This window comes from Peromyscus californicus, unplaced genomic scaffold, assembly GCF_007827085.1.
Source record: "Peromyscus californicus insignis strain IS unplaced genomic scaffold, ASM782708v3 Scaffold_10__1_contigs__length_136768540, whole genome shotgun sequence".
Taxonomy (NCBI): Eukaryota; Metazoa; Chordata; class Mammalia; order Rodentia; family Cricetidae; genus Peromyscus; species Peromyscus californicus.
In genome coordinates this window covers 2,040,994-2,067,826 of record NW_026294391.1, presented here as the reverse complement: position 1 = coordinate 2,067,826, position 26,833 = coordinate 2,040,994, and the positions used below count along the sequence as shown (strand labels likewise).

The following is a 26,833-nucleotide window of genomic DNA, read 5'->3' as shown; positions in this document are numbered from 1 at the left end:
TCTTGATAATTTCAGAAATGGTTTGCTGAAATTCTTTCTCCTAAAAGTAATGAACATGGAGAAAGTCTCAAGTTTATTCAGACACAGTCAATGAAGTGTTAAGCAATGCAGCCATGTTCAGATCTGGTTGTGTCACTCCCTGGAGACTTGAAGTTCTGGAGACAGTCCTACTTGACACCTGCTTTCCTTACTTGTATCAATCTTCTGTGTGGAAGGTCCAGTCTTCACTGGAGCCACTTGCTCTCAACCGTATGTCTGAGATACACAGAGACCATGGGGACTGCCTGGCTCTCCCAGTCTAACTCATGGCATCTCATGGAGGTACCAACTACTGACTTAAGTAGGAGAATTAAAGAAGGGAAATAAATACCTACTTTCCAGTTTGCCATGGCTTTATAAATGCCCCCTCAGAAGGCAGACAGGGGGCATGCAAATAAAGATTATTTTTTCCCATTTGAGAATGTTTCCTTTGGAGTGATTTAATATTTACTTTTCTGGCATCTGGATGTGCCCTTGGACTAATCCCCAAGGATGATACAGAGTATGCTGGGATTCCTATAACGAGGTCCACCCTTGGGTCACAGCCCAGAATCAAACTGGTCTGTGTAAACAAGAGTAAAGCAATGGGCCAGGACATTTGGAGTAATGCTAAACAGCAAGAAAGAACAGACATAGACTTTTGATTGCAGATTCAGAGCCCCATAAGTCTTAGCTTTCTCAAATTCCTCGGTTTGGCAACTCTTTATAATGTATTTATCTCCTGATTGTTACATCTGGGACATTACAGAAACATGGAGTTTTATTATGTCAAATTTCAGCATTCAGATAGACCTAGGCAGAGCACACTGTAACAGACACAGTAGTCTTTTCTTCCAGAATGAACTGAATTATCCTTAGTTTCATTAAGAATGAGACAAATGTGGAAATTCTATACCAAATGAGAATACAAAGAAGTCAAATGGATGTGCTTTTTCAGGAATGGATAAATACCCCAAAGTTAACTTTCATTCTAGAACAATAATTGCCTACCATAGTGTATATTAGTCAGCATTCTCTAGGGTCACAGAACTTATGAAATGAATCTCTCCACACACATACACACACACACCCTATATATATATATGGGATTTATTGTAACAACTTACAGGCTGCAGTCCAGCTAATCCAACATTGGCTAGCTATGAACAGAAAGTCCAAGAATCTAGTAGTTGTTCTGTCCCACAGGTTGAATGTCTCAGCTGATCTTCTGTATGTGCTGGAAGAAGTAGGCTCCAATGCCAGTGACTTTCTAGCAAGGCAAGAGCAAGCAGGCAAAGAGCAAAAGCTTCCTTCTTCTATGTCCTTATACAGACTTCCAGCGGAAGGTGTGGCCCATATTAAAGGTATGACTTCTTGCCTCAAGATTTGGATTAAAGGCATGTGTGTGTGTCTTCTTGCCTCAAGATCTGAATTAAGGGCCTGTGTTTTCCAGCCTTAAGATCAGGATCTAAGATGTATGTCTTCCCGCCTCAAGATCCAGATCAAAGATGTGTATCTTCCTACCTCAAAGGTACAGGATTAAACTACTTCAAACCAAGCAGAAAATCTCTCACAGGTGTGCCCCCCCCATTTTTGGATTATAGTTCATTCCAGATATAGTCAAGGTGACAACCAAGAATAGCCATCACAATCCATCCCTTGTCAACTTGACACACAATCATATCTCCTTATATTGTGACTAATTTCCAGATGAAAACAATAAGCAGGTTATAATAACACCTAAACATAACTATCTCACATACAATCACAAATGCATTATATATTTAACCAGGTCATAATTATGCCTAACATGATGCAACTATCCCTCACACAATCACAAATGTATTATAAATTTATAATAGGTGGCATTGTCCCTTGGGGGACATCTTTTTTAGTATCTTAAATATGATAGCCATTGATATTCTCTTAGTTGATGTTACAACATATGATGAACTAATCAAGGAAAGAAAACAGAAATAGCCATAAAAATGCATTCTTAACAAAATATGGCAGAAACATTCATGTCAATTATAATCCTCATTTCTGTAACTGGTCTCATGGCCTTAGCTGGTATTTAGAAACTACCTTCCTCTACTACCCATTCTGTATTTCCTTCCACCCTCTGCAAGCACTTCAGTAGGTCTTGGCTCTTTTCCTGGAGGAGTGACCTCTATCTTCATTCCTGTCAAGTCTGTGCCCTTTGTCATCCTGCCTGGATTAGGCTGTTGTAGTTTCCCATTGACTTTAATCACAGGACTCGGTAGCACCAAGAGATGCCTTAAAGATCTCCTGCACTCCAGACATAAACTTTTTTACCTCCATTGTGGAGCAGCAATCCAATTTCTCCATGGTAACCTGGATCAATCACCCCTCCTAAACCTGTTATTTCTTTATTAGCTTATTGACTTAAGGGGATCAGAAGCCCAAAGTGGCCAGGAGGAAGCTGGTTTCCAGTTCTATAGAATATGTGTTGTGGCTCTTGGCAAGAGTGCTCACTCTCTGGAACCAAAACTTCTAGGTTGCAGGAACAGGAAGCAAAATTTTCCTAGTAGATAAGTAGGGGTGTTAGTGAGTGGAACTATTCCCTTTTCCATCCCTTGATTCCTGGACCCGTGGATCCTGGCTATGGGAGAAACTGTACTACATATTGGACACTGATTCAAAGCATTTACTGCCTTCTGGAAAACCCTGCCCTAGTCCTCCAGGCTGCTGCTCCCTAATTGGAGCTGAAACTATGTCTTCAAAAGTCCATCACTTCTTTCTATCAGGCCAGCTGCTTCCGGATGGTGAGGAACATGGTAAGACCAGTGGATTCCATGATTGTGGGCCCACTGTCATACTTCTCTGGCTGTGAAGTGAGTTCCTTGGTCAGAAGCAATACTATGTAGAATATCATGATGGTGGATCAAGCGTTTTGTAAGTCCACAGATGATGGTTTTGGCAGAAGCACATGTATAGGAAAGGCAATCCCATAACCGGAATAAGTATCTACTCTAGTAAGGACAAAGCCTTGTCCTTTCCAAGGAGGAAGTAGTCCAATGTAGTAGTAGTCTTATGTCAACTTGATACACAAACTAGAGTTATCTGAAAGGAGGGAACCTCAATTAAGAAAGTACTTAATTTCCCTACCATGGGAGAGCTGACCCCAGCACTTGGGAGAAATGGCATCACCCCTCACCACAGGCATGGGACAGCTGGCCCCACTGGCATGGGCCTAGGACAGCCAACTCTGCCCTTCGCCAGAGGGGCTGGTCCCCATGGCCCAGATCAACCAGCTCAGCTACCATCCACACCCACATCCTGAGCCTTGGGTTGGCCCACCCTAACAGATGCCCCATCTATGACCTGCTGGAGTGTGTGAAGGGACTGATCCTGCAGGATCTCCATGATTCAGGGCAACAACAGGATATCTGACAGGAGTTTCGATGAGGACCCAATGATGATGGTGTGCCAGAAAACAGAGGCCTTGAACCAGGCCAATGACTTACTGCAATGAACATTTTGTGGTGGGGCTGATTGGACAAAAGGGTGACACACCACAGCTTCCCAATGCCACTAGGATGAATGAAGAGGTGTTGGAAAGATGGAGGAGTGAAGTGGGTTTTTTTGTTTGTTTTGCTTTTAACTAATTTGGGGGATCACATTGCAGGGATGAGGGCAGATATGGAGGGTCTGGGAGGTGAGTAGGATTGGAGTGCATGATGTGAAATTTCCAAAGAATCAATAAAGAATTATGTTTAAAATAAAAAAATAAAGTATTTTTTATTTAACTGGAGTCCACAGTTGAAAGACTTTAAATTTAAAAAGAGAGAGAGATTTAGGGTTTTACAGAGAATTGGGATTTTAAAAGAGACTAGACATTTTTAAAAAGACAACTTTTAAAATATTTGAATTTGTAAGGCTATGGGACTTTTTAAGTTTGTAAAATGATTTATATTGTGATGATTTATATTAATGTGTGATCTTGAGGATGAACAAGAAAGGAATGGTTATGGTTTAACAGTGATGTGTTTGTGTGTCAAGTTGACAAAGGGTCAGTTGTGCTGGCTAGATTATGTCAATTTGACACAAACTGTAGTCATCTGAGAGGAGGGAACCTCAATTAAGAAAATACCTCCATAAGATCAGGCGGTAGGCAAGCCTGTAGGGCATTTTTTAATTAGTGATTGATGGGGGAGGGCCTGGCCCATGGTGGGTGGTGCCATGTCTGGGCTGGTGGTCCTGGGTTCTATAAGAAAGCAGGCTGAGCAAGCCAGGGGAAGCAAGTCAGTAAGCAGCTCCTCTTCGTGGCCTCTGCATCAGCTCGTGCCTCCAGGTTCCTTCCCTGTTTGAGTTCCTGTCCTGATTTCCTTTGGTGATGAACATCAATATTGGAAGTGTAAGCCAAACCCTTTCTTCCTCAACTTGATTTTTGTTCATACTGTTTCATTGCAACAATAGAAACCCTAACTAAGATATGTGGTTAATGGATAAAAAGCCATGAAATCTCAGAAAAATTAGAAGCATTCTATTTTAACCAGTACTTTTTGGGGATAGTACCTGGAATAAAATCCAGGGCCTCAAGCACATTAAGCATGTATTTTATCACTAAGGCATACCTCTAGACATAAATAATTGAAAAACATATGAATAATCAAGGTTCTGGATAATTTAAGGAATATGAGACATGGATCTTCATAGAAATCTTAAGCATCAGATTATAATATGAATTCTCTTGTATCCCAAGTGTGATAACTTAATACTGGCCTAAAAGACCTTCTTCCTTGAAGGCAAGACACTTCAGTAGAAAGGGTTCCTCTGCAACTCCACAAGTAAACATTTTAGTGTGTGTGCATGTGTGTGTGTGCGTGTGTGTGTCACACACGCATACACACACATGCACACACACATTTCAACAGTAATAATGCATGCCATTACAGCACATAGCTGGGTTATCCACACCCCATTTATAGATATTATTTCTTTCACCCTGTCTTCAGGGAGCAGAATATTTTCACAAGTTCAGAGTTCAAACTGACTTTGCATTTAATGTATCTACAGATCAGACCAGGAAGAAAACATATCAATTGGAGATCTGGAAAGGCAAGAACGAACACTGGAAGTTTTTGCTTTGCTTCTATATCACTATGCTTAAACACAATTTTATCATACACAGTTGGATGTAGGCCAAGAAACAAACTCTGTTAGTGGAAACTTGGATGAAGTTTTGTTTATAAAAACCAATGTTCTTCATGTCATCTGGACCATCATGAGAAAGTATAGATATACAAATACATACTTAAAAATACACAACAGTGGCATTCAATTAAGATCAAATGAGCTATGCTCTAGTCAAGGCTGAAATTCAAAATTCTAGTTATCTGTATTAATTACAAGCCTTACTTAACTAGATCAGAAGCAGATTTTTCAGGGGAAAGTATAGATGCCTCTGAAGATAAGCTGTCCTTAACACTAAACTCAGCTGTACCAAATGAAGACATTAATTCAGGCTTTGGGGTTGAAAACACATGGTTCAAAATGTAGGCGGGAAGCACAGAATCCCAATAACACTGACACATCAATCAATATGGAGGGAGAACAGAAAGAATGATTAGAACTGATTTCCCTGTTGCCCATGGAGTGAGGAAGGAAAAATCAAACAGCAAAGAGAAACCATTCGAGTTAGACAGAAGAGAAAAGCAAAGGCCAGTGAGTTATTTTCGTAGTAGTGTCTGCGTCACCTGAAGTACCGCCAGCGGTGCTCATTCTGGTCCTCTTCGGAGAGCTCCTCCACACCAACTCTGGGCAGCAGAAGAAGGAAATGTGAATACGATGGGACAACGCAAGTACCAGGAGCTCTGGCATCTGACCTGGACCATGGCCATGAAGAAAGGCTATCTCACCTTCAAGAGAAATTCATAGTCCCTGTTTTGGTCAGCACTAGGACAGAACCTAAAGTCTTGAAAACACTATGTAAGTGCCAACCATGGAGCTGCATAACAATCTTTGCTTGTCCCCATTTTCTAAAACCCAAGAGGAATCGAGGTTGCTAAATTTAAAGCAGCAATGTTAAGAGCTAGATCAAATGAAGAACAAGTGAGAATGATGTTAAACCTCTCAAAATATAACACAATAATATCAGATGAATAAATGTACAGTATATAAAATTAATCTACAAAAATTTCAGGAGTTCATCTGTTTCATAAAGCAAGATGTGTCCATAAAAAAGAAAACAGAAAATTGTTCCTAAACAATGAACATATATTTTGGAGTATTTGTATATTTTATACATAGTTAACAGGAAGAACAAAACCCACTATATTACCAAAAAAAAAATACTTAGAAGACAAAGACAATCACTTTTTTCTATATAAGCAAACCACATTGTTCACTGATTCATTCTGAAGGCCAGGAACCCAACTCTGACTCTTCTTTTCCCTCTGAAGTCTCTGGCTTGAAGTGGCCTTTCACTTTCCTTAATGATTTCTGGATTATTCAGACAATATTAAACCTTACCATCATGCTATAATATGGTTTTACAAACTCAGCATTATTGACTTTTGAATCCACAATAACTATTTGTTGTGGGGAGCCATTCTCCTGTGCACTGTGGGACCCTGCTTTCTACTTACAGGATGCCAACAGCAACAACCCCATCTGCCCCAGGATATGGTAACCAAAAAGATCTCCAGATGTTCACAGATGTCTTCCAGGCAGCAAAATCACCCTTAGTTGAGAACACTGCACTAAATCATGTACTCTCGATGGAGTAATGTCATCCCTATGGATGTGAAAACTCGTTCCTGTGGGACATATACAAAAATAACCCCCTAAAACACATATTGGTAAGTTTGAATCATCCAAAAGCGTAAAATATAAAGAGATATAGCAGACCTCTGATTAAATTTTCACTGCAGTTAATTGGAAAAATTGAGAAATATTGTGATAGGCAATGCTCAAAATTCTCATTTCATTGTATCCCTTGAAAAATGCAAGAGATCACAACTCCTTGTAAGGTGATACTTTCAATTAGTTGCAGGGTCAGAATAAGAATATGCCTTAAGCCATACTCTCTAAATTACTATAGCATATTGAAAAGCTGTAACAAATACCAGGAAAACAAGCCAGGATTTCTTTAATGTAAGATTTATTGTTGCTTGGGTGACTGTAATAATAATATAAACAGCTAAAATTTAATAAGTGAGTACCATGTATCAAACAGCATATTTAATGAGAGAATTTTTTGGGTTTTTCTGGAAGTAGTGGTGACACCAGGGATAGAAATGAGGGCCTTGCACACACTAGGCTAACATTCTGTCATTGAGTTGTACCCTATAGCCCCTAGTGCAAGAATTTATCATCATATTTACTGTAATTACATTTTATCAACACAGTATGATTGTCACTATTTAATTGGTAAGAAAACTGAGAGTTAGAGGTAAAATGACTTGCCTATAGTCACAAAGGTAGAAATGGGCCAAGCAGTGGTAATGCACACCTTTAGTCCCAGCACTTGGGAGGCAGAGGCAGACAGATCTCGGTGAGTTTGAGGCCAGCCCAGTCTACAGAATGAGTTCCAGTACAGCCAGGATCGTTACACAGAGAGACCCTGTCTCAATAAACCAAAACCCCAAAACCAAAAAAGGTCAAAATGGTAGAGGCACAATTCCTAGACCTGTAGACTCAGGGACCCGTTATTCCTGCTAAGATACTACTTCTAAGTATAAGGTTGTATCTTTTTAAATACCAACTTACAAACACTGTTACATAAAGAGCTCAGGGTTTCTTCTCATCTTTATTCTTTATGCTATCTTGAAGAGAATGTTATCATAAATCTCAGTCTAATAGGATTAATACCAGAGTGTTCTTACTTGCCTTTGAATAATTGTATTACTTCCCTGTGGGGTGCAAAGGTTATCTGTTCATTTGGCTAGCTGGATGTATGTCTTTCTATTACGTCCCTACCCAGTCCTCACTACCACTTCATGTGTGTACTCCAAGAGAACAGTCATCATGCCAACATAATGTTTCTGGGATACATATGTTCATCTGTTGATATAATTTCATAACCCCTCTAAGTTGCCAAAATTATGTCCTTTGTGAATAACAGCACTTATTCAAGAGACAGAGAAAAATGTACAGCTTGTATATTAACTAAAATATTGGAGCATTTCCCGTATCTTAAAATATCAATCATAAAACATTAATTTAAAAATAAAATTTAGACTTATGGACCAAAGTGGCCTGGCTTTGGAATTGTAGTTGTATTCATTTTTTTTCCTTCATAAACAGACTTGAAGTTAGTCCTGGTCAAAAAATCACAGCTAGCCAGGCATGGTGGCATACATCTTTACCTTTACTCCCACCCAGCATTCTGAAGGCAGGGGTGGGTGGATCTCTGTGAGTTTGAGGACCAAACTGGTCTGTATAGCGATTTGCAGGTCAGTCAGGGCTATGTAGAGAGACACTGTCAAAGGAAGGAAGGGAGTCACAGCTAACCTCTAGTTATTTACAGTAGAACTCCAAGACCTGCCTTGGTCCTACTTCTGAGCACCTAGATGCCTTGGTCCTACTTCTGAGCAGCTACCTAACCACTCATCAGTAGTTGAAGAAATAGGGAACAAGTAAGAAAGTAAGCTCTGATTCTACTGAGTTCGCAGGGTTCAAAACACCACAATGAGTATCAGGGGATTTCTGAGTCGGTTTAAAATAAGAAACTGGTTACAGAAATTATGTGAGGCCACCAAGTAACACCATAAGCCACAAGCCAAGAGAAACTAATCACTCTCATTACCTTATTTTGGAAGGAACTTATTTTGATGCAATTTCTGTAAATGTCAGTGTCTATACTTAAATAATCATTACTTAAACACATCTGGAAAAATACAATGAGCTGGCACCATATGTATTTTTCAACAATAGTACATGTTGCTTCACTCGGGTGTCTAGGTAGAGCTGGGCACAAACAATAAAGATGGAAATAAAATATAGGAGCAGAAATCAGTAAAATGAAAATCAGATAAACAGTGTAGTAAAATAAATGGAATAAACAAGGAATTTTTTAAAAAGCAATAAAAAATGATTACGTGCCGGGCGGTGGTGGCGCACGCCTTTAATCCCAGCACTCGGGAGGCAGAGCCAGGCGGATCTCTGTGAGTTCGAGGCCAGCCTGGGCTACCAAGTGAGTTCCAGGAAAGGCGCAAAGCTACACAGAGAAACCCTGTCTCGAAAAACCAAAAAAAAAAAAAAAAAAAAAAAAAAAAATGATTACGTAAAAAAAATCTAACAGCTGGACTTGGTAGCACACACATTTAAACCCAGCACTGGAGAGACAGAGGCAAAGGTTGTGAGTTCTATGCCAGCCTGGTTTATATAGTGAGTTCCAGGACAGCTAGGGCTGCATAATGAGACTCTATGTCAAACAAAAAAAAATAACAAAACCCCTCCTAACAAACCCCTAACAAGTCTGACAAAAAGGAAAGATACACATTATTAGGAATAAAATGTAAAAAAAATAATAAAACAGTGGATATCACTGCAGACCCAGAAACACCTAAAGAACAATCAGGGAATACTATATGTCTTAATTAGATTTACCATTGCTGTGACAAAACACCATGACCAAAGCAACTTGAGGTGGAAAGTTTTTATTTCTATCACAGTTCCATTTAACAGTTCGTCATCAAAAGCTTTAGGACTGAGCAAAGTATCCCAGCATAGGCCGGGCTGAGTCTACCAGGCTGGGCTGACTCCCCAGGGGAGACCTTGCCTTGGAGGAGGTGGGAACAGGGGTGGGGGCGTGCGCTGGGGGGTGGGAAGAGGGAGGACGGGGGAATCCGTGGCTGATATGTGAAATTAAGTTAATTATAAAATAAAAATATTTTAAAAAAAGCTTTAGGGCAGGAACTCACGCAGGGCAGGATCCTGAAGACAGGAGCTGATGCAGAGGTCATGGAAGAGTGCTGCTTACTGGCTTGCTTCCCATGACTTGCTCATCCTGCTTTCTTATAGAACCCAGGACCACCAGCCCAAGGGTGACACCACCCACAATGGGCTGGGCCCTCCTCCAATGATCATTAATTAAGAAAATGTCTTACAGCTGGATTTTATGGAGGTATTTTCTCAATTGAGGTTCCCTCCTCTCTGATGATGATTCTAGCTTGTGTCAAGTTGACATAAAACTAGCCAAAACACTATGAATAACAATAACTTGACAATCTAGATCAAACTGATAAATTTCACAAACTATCAAAGTTCACTCAATATAAAATATATAATCTGAATAGCTTCATCAATTATATAGTTTAAAGATTTCTGAAAAAGTAGTCTTCAGACCTAGATGGTTCCACTGGAGAATTCTACCAAAAAGTAAAAGAAAATAACACCAAGTATAAAGAAGAGTAGAGAACACATTCCAATTCATGTTGTGAAGCCATATTACCCTGATACCTAAAGCAGACAAAAGCGCACAAAACAAGAGAACTACAGACTATACCCCTGTGAACACAAAAATTCTTAAGCAAGTATTTGTTCATAGAGTTAAGCAGTATTAATGCATATATTAAAATAATATACCATAACCAAGTAGGGTTTATTTCAGAAAAGCTAGACTGGTTCAGTATTTGGAATTGATCAATGTAATCCTCCAGAGTAAAGAGCTAAACAAGAAAAAGCATATGGTCACACCAACTGATGCAGAAAATGCATTTGTTAAAATCCATACCCAGCCAAGACAAAGACTCTGAGAAAATAAATATGAGGATCAACAAGATGGCTCAGTGGGTAAAGGCATTTCTTGCCAAGCCTAATGACCTGAGTTCCATCCCCAGGACACACATGGTAGAAGAAAAGAACTGACTCCCAAAAACTGCCACCTGGTCTACACATGTATGCAATGGTATGTGTGTCCTGCCACAAAATCAATAAAACATAATTTAAAAAAGAAATTAAACTAAACATGAGATAGAAATTTACTCAATCTGATGATGAGTATCTACAAAATCCTTACAACCTATTATGACACCCAATGATGAAAGGCAATATGTCCCTTTTAATTTTAGGAGCTGGGTGAAGATGTCCATTAACACTACTCTTATTAAACATAGGACTGAAAGTCAGCCAGAGCAATAACACATGAAAAGAAAGCCAAAAGTACACTGGTTGGTTGAAAGGTACAAAATAAAACTATTTCACTTTGAATAATTATGCAGATAATCCAGAAAATTTTATCTATGTAGAAAACCCCAAAGACTATAAAAACAAAACAAAACACCTCCTAGAACTAAAAAAGGAATTCAGCACAGTGACAGGATATAAATCTAATAAAACTTGCATAGGATTTATATGCAAAAAATGACAAAATACTAATATGAAGAAACCAAAGAAGGTCAAAATAAATGGGGAAACATACTACATTCATGAATTTGAAGACACAGCATGGTGAAGATGTTAACCTCCCCAGTTGGTAGCATATAAAATACAATTCCTATGAAAAGCACAGAAAGGTTTTGTTTACTTCTATTTTATTCAATTTTTTAAGACAGAGTCTCTTCATATCTCCTAGGCTAGCCTTGAACTCCTGCCTTAGCCTCCTGATTATTGAAATTACAAGCATGCCTGGCTACAGAAAGACTTTTACTTTAGACATAGACAAGCTTATTCTAAAATTTATATGGAATGAAACTAGAATAGCTACAATTTTGGAAAAAAAGAAGTAGTTGCAATCTGTCTACCTGATGCCCAGGCATACTGTTTAACTATAGTCATCATTTTTAGAAAGTCAGACACATAAATCAATGAGCCATAATAGAAACTGACTGCCAGATACAAAGACAATGTATTTCTGACAAATGAGGATAAGTAATTCAATGGAACAGCAGTCTTTTTATTATACCATACAGGAACAACTGGATAGCCATAGACAAATAAGACAAAGCCTTACATCTCATACAAACATTCACCAAGGACAGCTCATAGACATAAATGTAAGCTATAAAACTAAGTGTTTAACAACAAAGAAAAAAGTTTCAATAGGGTTTGGTGAATTTTTAGACATGGCACCAAATATATGATCCAAAAAAGACAGATTACAACTCTTCAAATTATGACTTCTGATCTATGAAAGACCCTACCAAAAATACTTCAAGACCAAGCTACAAGAAAGTGAGAAAATACTTACAAACCATGTTATCTTTCAAAACATTAGTATCTAGAATAAAAACATTTCAAAAATCAATAACAACAAATAACTCCAATTATAAACCAAAACAAAAGACTCGAATAGACAGTCATGAAAGAAAAGGATGTAAGTAACAGATAAGCACATGAAGAGATATTCAGCATCATTAGCCACAAAAAGAGATGCAAATTAAGATCAGGGTGAAACAGCACCACACACCTATTAGAATGGCTAGAGAATGCAAAGCAGCAAGCACTACTGAGGATACCAGAAAAGCAGGTCCTCACATGCCACTAACACAGCCACTCTGGAAAACTGTTAAGCAGTTCCTTAGAAAATTAAATACTCATTTACTATCTCATCTGGCAAGCATAGTCCTGGATATGTATCTTAGATATATGGAAGCCTACACTGATATAAAAACTTACCCAGAAATGTTGACAGTAACTTTATTTATAATAGTCATAAACTGGAAACTAGCCAAATGTTCTTCAAGGTGTGAATGGTTAAACAAACCCTGATACATTCATGTCATGGAGTATTATCCAGAAATAAAAAGGAACAGAGAGACTACTGACATGTACAATGGTCTATGTGGATCTCCAAGGCACTGTGTTGAATGGAAGAAAAAGCCAATCTCAAAAGATCATATGCTATATGATCTGAGCTCCTTAATTATAAAAATGACAAAATTATAGAGATGCAAAACAAATTCGAGGCTGCTGGAGAAGGGACTGGTGAGTATAGAAGGTAAGTGTGATAAAGGATGGAGCTAAAGACATCTTTCTGTTGGATCAATTCTTTACCTTGAACACAGAGGTGCTTGCAAAAAAAACCCTATATGTAATAAAATGGTATAGAAACACACACACACACACACACACACACACACACACACACACACACACACACACACGAACCCACTTCAGCTCCTGGTGTGATATGGTACAATTATGCAAGATGGAAGCACAGGGAAATATGCACAATGTATGCCCCGAACTATCAGTTCTATAACTATTTCAGAATAAAAATTATGCTGCATAGTTTTTATGCTCTGAAATATTCTGGCTCACATATCAAAGAAACTTGAGCGAGGTTTCTGCAAATTTGACAATTCAAATAACTCACATGCATTACCAATGAAGAACAGTGAAACTGAGTCTTTTCTAAAATACTAATAATAGCAAATTTTGATCACCCATGCTCCAAAGACTCATTTTTATTTCTCTATGTTATCTATGGACAACATGACCAAATTACATGGTGAAGGGACCAAAAAGTAGACAGATCACAAAGCAGAAAAGAAGTATTACAGGAACTGTTGGTTTTCTGCTCAACAGAATTGCTCACTTCTTACCAGCTCCAGCCTAGTTGAGCCATCACATACTTCTCAGAAAGCTGCCCACATATTCTGCTCTGGGTAAGACTATTTTAATGGCCCACTTTTTGAAAAGATCACGAGGAAGTACAAAAAAGTCAACTCTCTACTCTCAGTGGAAAATCATTTGGTTCTATTTGTACCAAATATGTTTTGGGGTTGTAAAAAGAAAAGTACTTATAAAATAGAATGAAAATGCACATGATTTAATCTGGCCCTGAACAGTAGGGACCTGGGTGACCAGACAATTCCTGAGGGGCCTGGAACTTTTATACAATTTAGGGAGCTGCTTTAAATTACTCTTATAAAATCAAGCATACATAAGAATATTTTCTGAATACATAAAAGTGAGTTTATGAATAGGATGAGAAATTAATTATGATAGACTTCAATGTTTTCAGAAACTCCTGACAAGTTATATAATATTATTCAACATTTTCAAAAGTACATGATAAATACAAATATCACAGAGTCTGAGAACATTACAAAAGTTTGTTTATTAGTTGCCTGATAGCCAACAGTTCTTGCCTGAGGAGTCCTTTTCTGATCACTCACTGTGTCCAGGGTGATGCCCTCTTTGCTTTGTGTACTCAGTTGGCCCTCCACATGTACAAGCTCTGTGTGTGGGAATTCCATCAATCTCAGATTAAAAATATCCCCCAAACTGCTTCTGTACTGAGTATATAGACCTTTTTTCTTGTCATGACTCCCCAAACAATATGGCACTACAGTTGTTGGCATAGTATCTACATTGTAGGAAGTAGCAAAGGCTTTTAGAAACCATTTAAAGTATTTAAGATGATGGGCATGGGTTCTGGACAAACACTACCCCACTTTTATAATGGCCTTGAGCATCTGCAGAGTTTAATATCCACAGGGAGTCTTGGAACAACATTTTCAAACAACCAATTATATAGTTGTGCATATACTGTGATGTTGTAAGTGTTCTGTAGGTAAGGAAAGGATTAAAGAGGTTAGACAATGAGGATGTGTCTCACTGGTACAGCAATTGCCTAGCATGCTTGAAGCCTTGAGTTCTATCACTAGCATCACAATTAAAAAGCCAGATATGCCTTTGTTCTTAGTTACATGATGGTGGGTTACAGTTTTTAATGCATCTTTGAAGTCTATGTTCTTATGCAACTTACTACAGTTCCTAAGAATAGCAAAAAATAATGAGAAGCCTGGAACTTTTATGCATTTAGGGAGCTGCTTTAAATTACTCATAAAATTAGGCATAATTGTGAATATTTTCTGAATACATAAAGTGAATTTTTATGAATGGAATGAGAAATAAATCATAATAGACTTCAAAATTTCCAAAAATTCATGGTAAGCTATATAGTACTGTTCAATATTTCAAAAGCCCATGATAAATACGAATATCAAGGAGTCTGAAGAAGTTACAAAATTTTGTTTATTAGCAGTCTAACAATTCTCTGTATAAGATGAACACCCCTATTCCAAAAATCTGAGTCTGTCAGAAAGTAACTTCACAGGTCACTGAATGCAAAGACTCTCGATCGTACACAGGATCAACCACCTGTCTTATCCTCATGCTACTACAAAGAACAAAGACAGTATCATCTGATGTCTCAACTTGAATGCCACATGACTATAATTTCTTTCTTCAGGTTTATACTCCCAAGGATGGACTGTGTTTTTTAATCCAACCCTTAGTATTAATGCTAGAAAGTTGAAATTCTAAACACTACAAATTTTATGAGGAAATCAGTCTTTAGCACCACAACCCTTCTTACAGATAGATGGCACAGTGGACAAGCCTTCGCAAGATTTCCTGAATTCCAATCCCACCTCATCTTCTTAAAACTCTGTGATCCAGAGCAAAACTATTGCTCTGTGTCTCATTTCTCCAGCTCTAAAATAGAGATTGTGGTATTATCTGAACTATGGGAATGTTGTGAGAACCATATCTTAATATATATGCATGGAAATGCAAATGGCACCTGCAATGCAAGCATGAGTGAGGACCCTGATTGTCACCAAGAAGCCCCTGCCTTGATCTGCAGTCTGAGACATACTAGCTCAGAAATGGCATAACTGGCAGTGGCCAAACCCAGGAATCCCTTCCTACCATCAGTATAAAAGCCTCAGGTAGAAGAGGCTAGTCTCTCAAATCCTGTTTCCCTCCTCTGAAGTGTGTAAGAGCTCTAACTGTCTTTGGCATTCTACAGTCTAGAGGGAAAATAAACTAAAGACCAATAAAGATATACTGCCCCCTTGTGGCCCTTTGGAGAGTGACTCTTCAGGCATTTACATTACCCAGGAGCCTCCTTGATGGGTCGCAATCACCCTGTGCATGTCTATGAAACTACAACAGGTGGCCAGAAAACCTCCAGTGACACAGAATACAGAGGCAGAGTTTAACACTTGGATGTGGAAGGCCCTGGAAGTACTCTGGCATAAGGCTTCATTTAATCTGAGGAAAACTGGAGCTCAAGGACATGAGGGGTCAGAGATCAGTCATTACTGGGCTATGGGTATCTGGACTCCTGCTCCAGTCAATGCCTTTTTGACTATATGGTGTTGTAAATCACAGTATAAAATCCAAATGTTCTTTACAAAATAAAATTCCTGAGTCTGTGGTAGTTTGAATGTAATTGGCCTCCATAAGCTCATAGGGAATGTCACTATTAGGAAGTGTGGCTTTACTGGAGTAGGTATGGCCTTGTTGGAGGAAGTGTGTCACTATGGGAGTGGGTTTTGAGGTCTTATATATGCTCAAGCCATGCCCAGTGTGCCAGACCACTTTCTGGTGCCTGAGCGATCAAGATGCAGCCCCTCTCTACTCTCAGCTCTTTCTCTAGCACTATGTCTACCTGAATGGTACCATGCATGGTGGCATGTTGATAATGGATTAGACATCTGAAACTGTAAGCAAGCCAATTAAATGTTTTCCTTAATTAGAATTTCTGTGGTCATGATGTCTCTTTACAGCAATAGAAACCCTAACTAAGACAGTCTGGGTGTGAGGACACATGCCTATAATTCCAATGCTTGAGTAGTAGAAGCAGGAGGATCAAGGAAACATAAAAAAATCAAACTCAGGTCAACAATCCTCTATCCTGGCAGAGCTACAGACCACACACAAAAGATGTCATGGAGCTATAACAGATGAGGGTTACATAGAAAATACCATCTCTTTTTTACACAGAAGAAAGAAGGGACATGGCATACAAATTCCTAAGAAAGCAAAACTCTATTTGCCTCTTTTGATTTCTGGCTAAGGAGCTTCTTCTGCCCTAGTAAGAGCCAGCTCATCCTAGTTTCCTGTGTATATTGATAATTTTATTTTAAATTGGTTTTTTTTAGAATTCATTGATAATTTTATATCCTAAAAAACTCAATAGTCCAAATTTTAATTTAAAAAAAATCTAAAATGCACACACACATACTGCTTAAACCAAAAGAATGAAAACCTTTCACGAGCACAGCCTGCACAGCACATTGAGCATTCTCAAGAAATGTGACAACTGACACATTTAGACACAAAATTGGCTTGGTTCCAAACTGACCTTATATTGAGCCATGACAACATGGGCGTGGTGCCTCCACCGATGACCCATACAGTGAAGAAGACAATGAGCAGTGTGGTTGTGAACATCATCTGGCGAGCATAGGATGCCGTGTCACGGATGGCAAGTGCAAATGCCATCGCTCCCCTCAGGCCTGTGGGGACCAAACAGGGAAATCTCTGTTAATGAGGGAACCTAATGACAATTCCTCAAATTGCACTGCCACTGTGGGGATAATAAAACTCTAGCCTCATGCTTCAGAGCCTGGCTCCTTAACCCAGGTAGAAGCTCCTTAAAAGTATGGATGATCTTCTTCTAGTTGGGAGTCTCTAGCTCAGGCCCCATTTCGAGCCCTGCCCAGATGTTCTGCTGGGGGCTCAGCCAGCTACTCCCATTCCAGACCCTGGCCAAAGAAAGCCTGCCAAGCAGCTGCTCATCCCCCAGAGGGCCCCTCCTTGGGAGCAGCCTCATGATTTCCCCTCTTCCCCTGAATGCTTTGCTCAGATTAAACCTGGACTTTAATTTGGCTTGATTGGCTTATTGCATTAGTGGAATTACCCACTACCGGGGGATATTTTACTTATCACTTCTTCCCTTTGGAACTGGCTTTCACAGAATTCCCAGCATGAGAAGAAAAACACAGCACCACTTTGTACAGCACATTTTAGAGTACTAACCACTCTTACTATTTAAATGATTCTCCTGCTAGTGAGCTAAAAGAAAAAGAAATTTGCATAATAACAAGCTCTCTAAGTCTTCTATCTAAATACCACACAGTCAACAGACACGTTGGCTGAGTATGAATATGTTCAAATGCACATTTGTGAAAAACAGGGCAGTATTTTTCTTAGCAAAGGAGGGAGTACCTCATGGAAAAGTAAAAAGATAGGTTGACCTATAACAGAATTTTTGAGACAGGGTCTTATTTAGCCCAGGCTGGCCTCAAACTCAATATGCATCCAAGCATGGCCTTGAACTCCTGATCCTTTTGCCTCCCCCTTCCTAGTTTGTGATTACAGATGTGTGCTGTAAGCCTAGTTGATTATATTTTAGTCATATAATCATTATTTATTAAATAAAATTTATTCTTTATATATATTTCCTTTATATATATATATATATATATGTATGTATTACCTGAAAACATCATCATGTGTTGAAAATTCCAGCCAATCTTATGCCTTCTGCCCAAGTTGAGGAAGAAGGAGAGTGGGTAGATATGTGCAGCTCTACCCAAGAAGATGGCAACCTGACCACCAGGTGAGGTTAAGGACCCAATAAGTTTCCAGAATGGCACTTCAAAACACTCTGGTTGACTACAGAATTTTAGGAATGCTGTGATGCCCGCAGCTGCCCAAAGAAGTCAGAATGCCTGGATTCCCCGTGGAACAATCTCCCAGCAACAAAATGGGAGTCATTTGGTCAACTTTCCACTTCTTAGTTCATTAATTTGCAGCTTATAAACACATTGTTGTAGCTTTTGAACTGGTATTGACAGATTCCTTGATTTCTCTAAAACTGATCCAGAAGTAATCTAAAGTACCATAGCAAGAGTGGGGACTGAACAACACACACACACTATGTTGGGCTCCACTGGAAGGAAAACGACAAGAAAGAAAAATAATTCTGGAGTGAAACTGTAGAAACTTTGCTGAGAAAAAGCCAGGAAGCTTCATTTGCAAGAAAACATTAAGGTCTTCAATGCCCAGGGAGCACCCAAAAATAGAAGTGAAGAAACCTTCAGTAGTCTTACCACAAACAGACATTCACTCGCACAAATGAACTCAGAGAAAGTCTCTGCCTATGTAGCTTAAATGTCCTTTGGGGATTAAGAAGTAGAAAAGGATGAATGTGAAAAAGGAACTCTACTGTGAAAAGCAAAGAATTCAGGGAAACCAGTCATCTTTCCCTTGCCAAGTTTAAACAGCACCCAACAGAGAGAGCTGCACAACAGAGAGCCCTGGTCAGAAAAGGAAACTCAGGCAGGAGCCAGCAAACAGAGAGCTTCCGCCAAGCAATGCACCAGCTGCAGGAGACACAGCTGTTTCAGACAGAAACCAGGGCCAAACTATCTTCTACCTCCTCCAGGGTAAAGTGTAAACTGTTTTCCTGCTCTTTTTGTCTTTCTTCCTTTCCTTGTTTGATTTTGTTTTTTAAAAAAGGAAATGGGTAGTCCTTGTAATGCATATTCTATCTCAGAGGTGAAAGAAAAATCCTTAAGTGGTCAGCAACCTTTTAGGATTCCCAGAGGATGTGGCTCACCCAGCCAACAGGCCCTGTTCTATAAACAAGGCCTTCCTTCCACTATCTCTTCCAGTATGCTGTGCAGGAAATACAAATCAGAGCAATATGCTAAGTTTGAGTGAAGGAAACCTAATCCAACAGATTCTAAGCTGTTCCTCTAGTGAATGTGTGAAGCCACTAGTAGGAACTAGGTAGGATTCCAGTACTGTCACTATCTAGCAGCTAAGAAGGGGTAGCCCCCTACATTCTTGCACATGAAACAAAAATCCCAGAAGAGAAAAATACTCTTTTTAGATAACATTTTAAGAGTTAAGTATTCCCATGAGGTCTCAAAAAGGCAAAACAAAACAAAACAAACAAACAAACAACAAAAAAAGACAAGCAAATGTCCAGCAATAGGGATAGGATCTTGAAATCTAGGGTCATAAAAGTTTACTTTAATAAAAAACAATAGTATCTAAGACCAAGTGAGCCAAACCCTCAGCTACTGAGCCACTGCTAGGCATTCACATCCATCCTTTCTAAGCCAAGCACCGAAAGTTTCGCCTTTCCAAATACTGTATCCCCAATAGCTGAAGTCAAAGAACTAGGTATTTTGTCTTTTCTTCTCCTTTCTTCTTCCTTCCCTCTAATCTTATCTGTTCCTTTTCTCTCCTATCCCCCTCCTTCCAAACCCCCTTCCTTCTTGTTTTAGAAAAATCAAAGGAGTCTCTGCCAGCATAACCCACAGCAGCAGCGCAGCCTGAGTGAAAGCATGGTCACTGTCCACACACACACAAGGGTGGCATGGGGTGTGGCTGGCCAAGCTGGACTATGCAGTTGAGAGAGAGAGAGGATTGGAACCTTCTAGTCATTAAAATCAGGGAACTTCCTGTGTTACAGTTGACATGGCAATGGCATGTCAAAAATAATTCTGGGGACTGACATGGTTACTGACCTTTAGATCTACTCAGGACAGAGTTCTACAAAACAAATAATAGCCCATCAAGCACTAGCTTAAAACAGAAAATACCAGAAAAATGTCAGTCCTGGAAATCAAGCTTTAAGAAGCTTCCCCGCAAATATCCTGAACTAGAGCTGACCCAGTTACCCATTCAAAACAGAGACAATAATCAAATGATTATTCTTAGTGGTTATACAGCTTTCCCAGCAGAGGTCACCTCTCAGTCTCCAATGTGGAATAAGAAAAGGATACAAAAGCACCAATGATGAAAACTGGGCTGAAAACATGCTTCTGGAAGGTGAACAGCGCCAGGCCCATATAGGAGAAGATGAAGTTCTCTGCCAAAAAGTGTAACACCTCAAAAAGCTGCATGAAGAAGGGAAGAGGAGGCTGTGAGCTCTGCACACCTCTTGCTGTGATACCTGGCAGCCCAGCAGGCTCAAGGGCCTCTCTTACCTGCTTGCTTCGACTTCTCGATTCTACTGACAGATTGTTATATGTGTAATGAGCTTGTGTAATCCCACAGAAAAGGACAGCTACAACACCTGTCAAAAGAGTTTCTAAAAATAAGTGGGAAAGAAGAGGCAAGAAAAAAAAATTCGACTGACACGAAAATTTATGGCAGGTGAGCCTTGCATAACGCCCCCTCCCTTACTCCTCCCTTCTTCCCTTCCTCTCTTACAGGCCCTGCTGAGCCCAGAAGTAAACCTACCTGTAAATCCACAGGCTTCAGCCAAAAGAAATGTGCTCCAGGACATCAGGAAGAAAAGCGCCGTCTCCAGCAGGGGGAAGCAGTGCAGCTTAGTAAACTTGGTCACGTCAGCACCAGGTTAAGGACAGCAGCTCTGGGCATGGGCAGCAGGGACACTTGAGATCCCTATTCTTTTAACCCGAGCCCCTCTCTAAGGGCCATTCATTCCCTACACCTCCTTGGGGGGTGGTCTTATCCCTCTTTGAAATGTCATAGTATCTGGACGGAACTTAAGAGCCCTGAACATGCTAGACTGGTACTCTACCACTCTTTGTTGTTTCTTTCTTCCTTTTTACCATGCTTTCTTGGTTGTTTCTTTCTTCCTTTTTATCATGCTTTCTTGGTTGTTTCTTTCTTCCTTTTTGAGACATGGGTTGTTTTTTTTTTTTTTAATGTAGCCTTGGATATCCTGGAACTCACTACGTAGATCAGGCTGGACTCAAACTCACAGAGATTCACCAGCCTCTACCTCCCAAGTGTGGGGATTAAAAGTATGCACCACCACACACAGCTCAATTTTCTTTCTTTCTTTCAACTATTTATTTTTATTGTATGTACATTAGTGTTCTGCTTATATGTATGTCTGTGTAAGGGTTTCAGATCCCCTAGAAATGGGATTACAGACAGTTGTGAGCTGCTACGTGGGTGCTGGGAATTGAACCTGGGTCCTCTGAAGAGCAGCCAGTGCTCATAACCACTGAGCCATCTCTCCAGCCCCGAACTCCAATTTTCAAGTAACAAAAATTAAAAAAAAAAAAAAAAAAGCTTTCCAGGGGCTGGTGGTATAGCTCGGTGGTAAATGCTTGCCTACCATGTTTGTAGTCCTGGGTTTGATCACTCCACCACCACACAAAATAAAAGAAACTTTACAGTAGAATACAGGTTACGGTTACGAGAGCCAGAGCTGGAGTGCAGAGTTGTTGTTGAATTGGTACAGAGTGTCTGTCTGAGATAAGGAATAGCATTCTGGGAACAGGTAGTAGGAATGGTTAAACAACACTATGAATGTATTTAATATCTTAAAATGGAGGTGTGTGTGTGTGTGTGTGTGTGTGTGTGTGTGTGTGTGTGTGTGTTACACATGTGCCTGCTAAGCAAGCATATGAAGGTCAAAGGACAACTTGTAAGGGAGTAGTTTTCTTCTACCATGTGGGTTCTAGGGAACCCATCAAGCTCAGGTCATCAGGCTTGGTGGTAAAAATACTTACCTGTTGAGCCATCTTATTGGTTCCTGTACTTACTAATTTTAAATTGTGTACTGAGGCAAATTTTATTATATTATGATTTTAAAAATTAATAACATAAGGAATACAAAGCAATTCAACTGCATGCTCTAAATGGGTGAATTGTATAGTAAATGAATTACTGTGATTCTATGAATAAATCTCTGGCTGCAGGCTTGACTGACAGGTTAGTTCTTTTAGGGCTGGGAAGGCTTAGGCAGGCCTGGGAAGACAGGCTCTTAAGGCTCTGGTCCCCATGGATCATTAAGGCCTGACCCATGTATGGGACAGGAAAAACAAGAAATCTATAACTCCTGGAACAGCAACGAAGTGCTGGGGTCTCCTTTTGAGAACACAGGGAATCTTCCTCCCACCACTGCCATTCAATACACCATCAACATAGATCCAACTCACAAAAAAGTTCACTGAGCAATTAACCCCTCAGTACTAGGGCCTTTAAACAAAGCTATCTTGATTTGTGCTGTCTGACACAGTAGCTGCTAGCTACTTTTGGCTTCTCAACATTTAAAATGAAGTTAGGCATAGCTGAGATTTTCAAAGAGCAAAAGATAGATATCTCAAAGACTAGAACAGAAATCGAATAGCAAAAAAAAACTCACTAATAATTTTCCATATTATTTATACTGGGTATACTGGTTACACATAAAATGAATGTGGTCTGTATTAAATTCATTAGTAATGCCAATCAAAGAGGGTACTGTGATGGAGGATTCAGCACATATGTAGAGGGACTGCCAGCTCTTTCCATGTTTTCCTCTTTTTGTTTGGTTATTTTAAACTAAATATCAGACCATCCTTTCCTCATGGAAGGCACAATGGAAAGTCCAGTAATTCCCACCAATGGCTCCGGGTTAGTTATGGCTGCCTTAATGCTCATAGTCCCTCAACAGCACATAGCACCAGTAGACTGAAGCTAAAGTGCTGCCTGAGCAGTGGTCACTGACTGCAAGCCTCCTCTGGGTTCCTCAGTCTCTTCATCCCCTATAATTAGTGTTCCAACTGGGCTATATATAAGAAAGGGAGAGAAGCAGCAACAGTAAGGACAATGCAAAATCTAGAGTTGAACTCACCATTTTTAAAATTTTATTTAGTATATTTTATGTTTCATTGATTTATTTCCTTCCTTTTTCATATTCTCATTTGACAGAATTTGTTTTACTTATTCTTTAACAATGTATTTGATCATATGCACCCCAACTCCCTACATCCCACTTCAGACACCCCAACATATCCCCACACCCATTTCATTACTTCTTCTTTTGTAAGTCCAATTTCCCAGTCTTTTTCTCAGATTCTTACTTAGGGGCCCAATCACTGTACCTGACCCAGCTGAGGAAGTACCACATTTCAAGAGAACAACCAATTTAAGATTCTGATCTGAAAGGAGGAACCAAGAACTCTTTCTTTCCAAACATAATATCATATATACATGTATCCAGGCAGGCGCCAAAACTTAAAAAAAGGATATTAGAGCAGTCACAACACCAGTTACAGCTCCCATGGTAAAAGAGCCACTAAATATACCTAGAAAAATGCCAACTGACTTAAAAAAGGCAGCAGCGTCGAAAGTGTGAGTATTTAGTCCTGCTGGCTGATAGGCAACAATAGACCTGGAGTTTAAAAAGAGAGAGAAAGTTTTGTTTTTGTTTTTGTTTTTGTTTTTTTTAAAAAAAAGACCACCCTTGTTTTATACCATGACACACTAAACAGCCCCCTCCTTGACTATTTCACTTTCTATGGTTTTAGTTACCTGAGGTCAACCTCAATCTAAAAATATTAAGTAGAAAAATCTAGAAATAAACTATTTATAAATTGTCTATTGTATATTGTTCTCAACAGCATGATGAAATCTCAAACCATCCAGCTGGATCCTGTCCATGACATGAATCACTACTTTGACTAATGTATTCACATGGTATATGCTACTTGACTATTAGTCCCTTAGAAACCATTGAGGTTATCAGACTAGAGCACTTATGTTCAAACAACCTTTATTTTACTTTATAATATTTCCAAGGAAAAAAAATAATGTTGCTGAAAATTTGGATCTGCCAAAGAAAAGCCATAAAATGTTACAAGTTAGTGAATAGTACAATAATAATTTGAGACAAAGAGCTAGCTTGTTGCATAATTTTATTACACTTAAAACATTATTTTAATTGTTATACTTTATTGTTAGTTATTGCTAACTTTCTACGTGTCTAATTTATATACTGAACTTTATTATAGATATGTAGTTGTATGTATGTGAAAATCATAAACAAGGTTCAGTATGGTTTCAAGCATCCACTAGGGGTCTTAAACTGTATCTCTAGGAAAAGGAGGCTCACTGTAACTGATAATATCAACAAACATATAGTCTACCAAGCACTGCCCAGAGCAAATACATTTAATTTAAGCTGCAGCCACCATGCTGTGCTGGTATCAGCATCCTGAATTCTGCTGAAGGACAAAGCCAGAAACATTATCCAACCCCCCTGCAGAAACAGTTACTTACGAGGATAGTACAATGGCAACAGCATCATTCAGGACACTCTCTCCAAACAGAAGAGCATAAAGATCCACATCTGCATGCAGTTCATTAAAGATTGCCAACACAGTCACTGAAATGTAGGACCAAAGCACAGAAATTAGTTTTGGCTTCTGCCCTTAAACCACCGATTCCAGATTTATAGAGGCTATTTGCATATTAGGTGTGACAAGGTGGCTTAGCAAATTCAAGGACAGATGGTCTGTCTAGTAAATGATAAAAGGGAAAATGATAAGCTTCTAATCTAGATGAGGTTTGATGTGATCATTGAGTCTGATGACCCTGCACCTACTTACACTGCTATCTGCCCTAATGCCACCATATACTGAAAATACCTTGTATAGAAAATTGGGGGGGGTGAGGGGGGGGCTACTTATATGATTTGTCTCTTTTTGTGGGTTGGCAAATTTTTAAAGATAGAAATCCTATTTTTTTGACCCCAGTGTTCTCAGAACCCAGCACAGAGTTGGGGTGCAGAAAAGACTGATAAAGGCTTTGTCCGTGACAAATTACCTGTAATTATACTTGTTAGGGAATAAATAACTAAGAAAGGGTCTCTTATATAGCCCAGGCTGCCCACAACTCACAGTCCTCCTGCCTCAGTCCCCTGAATGTTGGGATTACAGACAAGCATTGCCAAGCCCAGTTCATATTTACACTTCTCCCTATTTTTACATTTCTGAAGCATTTAAAAACCAATGATTCTCTGGATCAGTATTTCTGAAACTTTTAACCTCTAAACTCCTTTATATTCTAAGACTTGTGCTCCTAATACTGATATATATTTTATTGAACACAACAGAAAAATAAGTATTTGTGTATTTAAAATAATAACTAACTTTTAATGTACTAACATGAAATATTTAGTAAAAAACTACAATTTCTGAAATAAAACCCTGAAAAGGAAGACATTGTTCTACATTTTTATAAATCCCTTTAAACTCTTGGATTAACAAAAGGCAGATGTTTCTCACAATTGTTTCTATATCTAAGGGACAGATAATACCATGTTCTTATGCAGCCTCTGGAAGACCCCACTGTACATGTGGAAGAGACGAGAGCAAAAAAGACAAATAAGGTATTGTTGTTATTATGAAATCAGTTTTGACCTGATGGGCCCCTGGAAGGGTTTGGGGGACCCCCAAGTACTCCCAGACCATACGCACTGAGACTTACTGCTAGAATATGGTTTCTGAACTTTAGCTTTACTGGTGTTTAGGACTAGATAATGGCTTTTCTGTGGGGGTTGACCTGTGTACCACAAGATAGTTAGCCATATCCCTGGGCCCTATCTGCAGAAGAGGATAGAGAGAGAGGCCAGGCACATGCAACCAGCTTACCTCCACAAGGCAGCAGAGGCACCACTGAAGGTCCTAGATGACCGGCTAGGACAGAAGTCATGGTACCACACCACAGGTGGGAATTCAAGATAAACATCTATTTTTGTTTAAGATGGTAACAACCAGGTTTTTTCTGGTATTTGTATCCAAAAGTATAACTACTTATGGAATTAGAACACCAAACCAAATACTAAGTTTAGTGAGCAATTATAAGCAAGTCAATTTTCTTACCACCAACCAATTCAAGAATTTGCCAGCCCCCTTCATGCACATGTGCCATCCCAATCTAAAGCCCCCTTCACTCAAAAATAACCACTGTGTGAATTTTATAGTGACCTTTTTTCCTTTCTTTATAGTTTAATAACCCAAATATACACTCTCTGACACTATCATCTCATTCTGCCCATTTTAAAGAAAATGGACTTAAAAAAATACCTCTTTCACTCTGCTATGTTCCTCCCCCTCCCCTTCTGTGAGCTCTTTTTTCAAGGTGCCTTATGATTTAGTTCTCTAGTGTTGGAACTTTCCAAGCCTGGGTCATATACAGCTCTTTTGTAATGCCTATCACATTCTTTCTTTTTTCTTTTGGAATCCCAGAGAGGGTTTCTCTGTGTAGCCCTGGCTATCCTGGAACTCACCCTGTAGACCAGGCTGTCCTCAAAATCACAGAGATCTACTTGAGTCTGCTTCCT

The 26,833-nt window shown here is 39.3% G+C and overlaps 1 protein-coding gene across 1 annotated transcript in view; it reads right to left on the bottom strand.

Moving 5' to 3' along the window:
- The window catches only part of Slc9a7 (solute carrier family 9 member A7), a 171,008-nt gene that overhangs the window by 41,086 nt on the left and 103,089 nt on the right, over nucleotides 1-26,833 (bottom strand). Inside the window, exons 6-12 of the mRNA XM_052734311.1 lie at nucleotides 24,769-24,874; nucleotides 23,740-23,881; nucleotides 20,989-21,094; nucleotides 20,733-20,821; nucleotides 20,529-20,642; nucleotides 18,227-18,338; nucleotides 17,090-17,243 (exon numbers count right to left, since the gene is read on the bottom strand). Of these exons, the coding sequence (XP_052590271.1) occupies nucleotides 17,090-17,243; nucleotides 18,227-18,338; nucleotides 20,529-20,642; nucleotides 20,733-20,821; nucleotides 20,989-21,094; nucleotides 23,740-23,881; nucleotides 24,769-24,874 (823 nt within the window). The remainder of the gene's footprint in view (nucleotides 1-17,089; nucleotides 17,244-18,226; nucleotides 18,339-20,528; nucleotides 20,643-20,732; nucleotides 20,822-20,988; nucleotides 21,095-23,739; nucleotides 23,882-24,768; nucleotides 24,875-26,833) is intronic.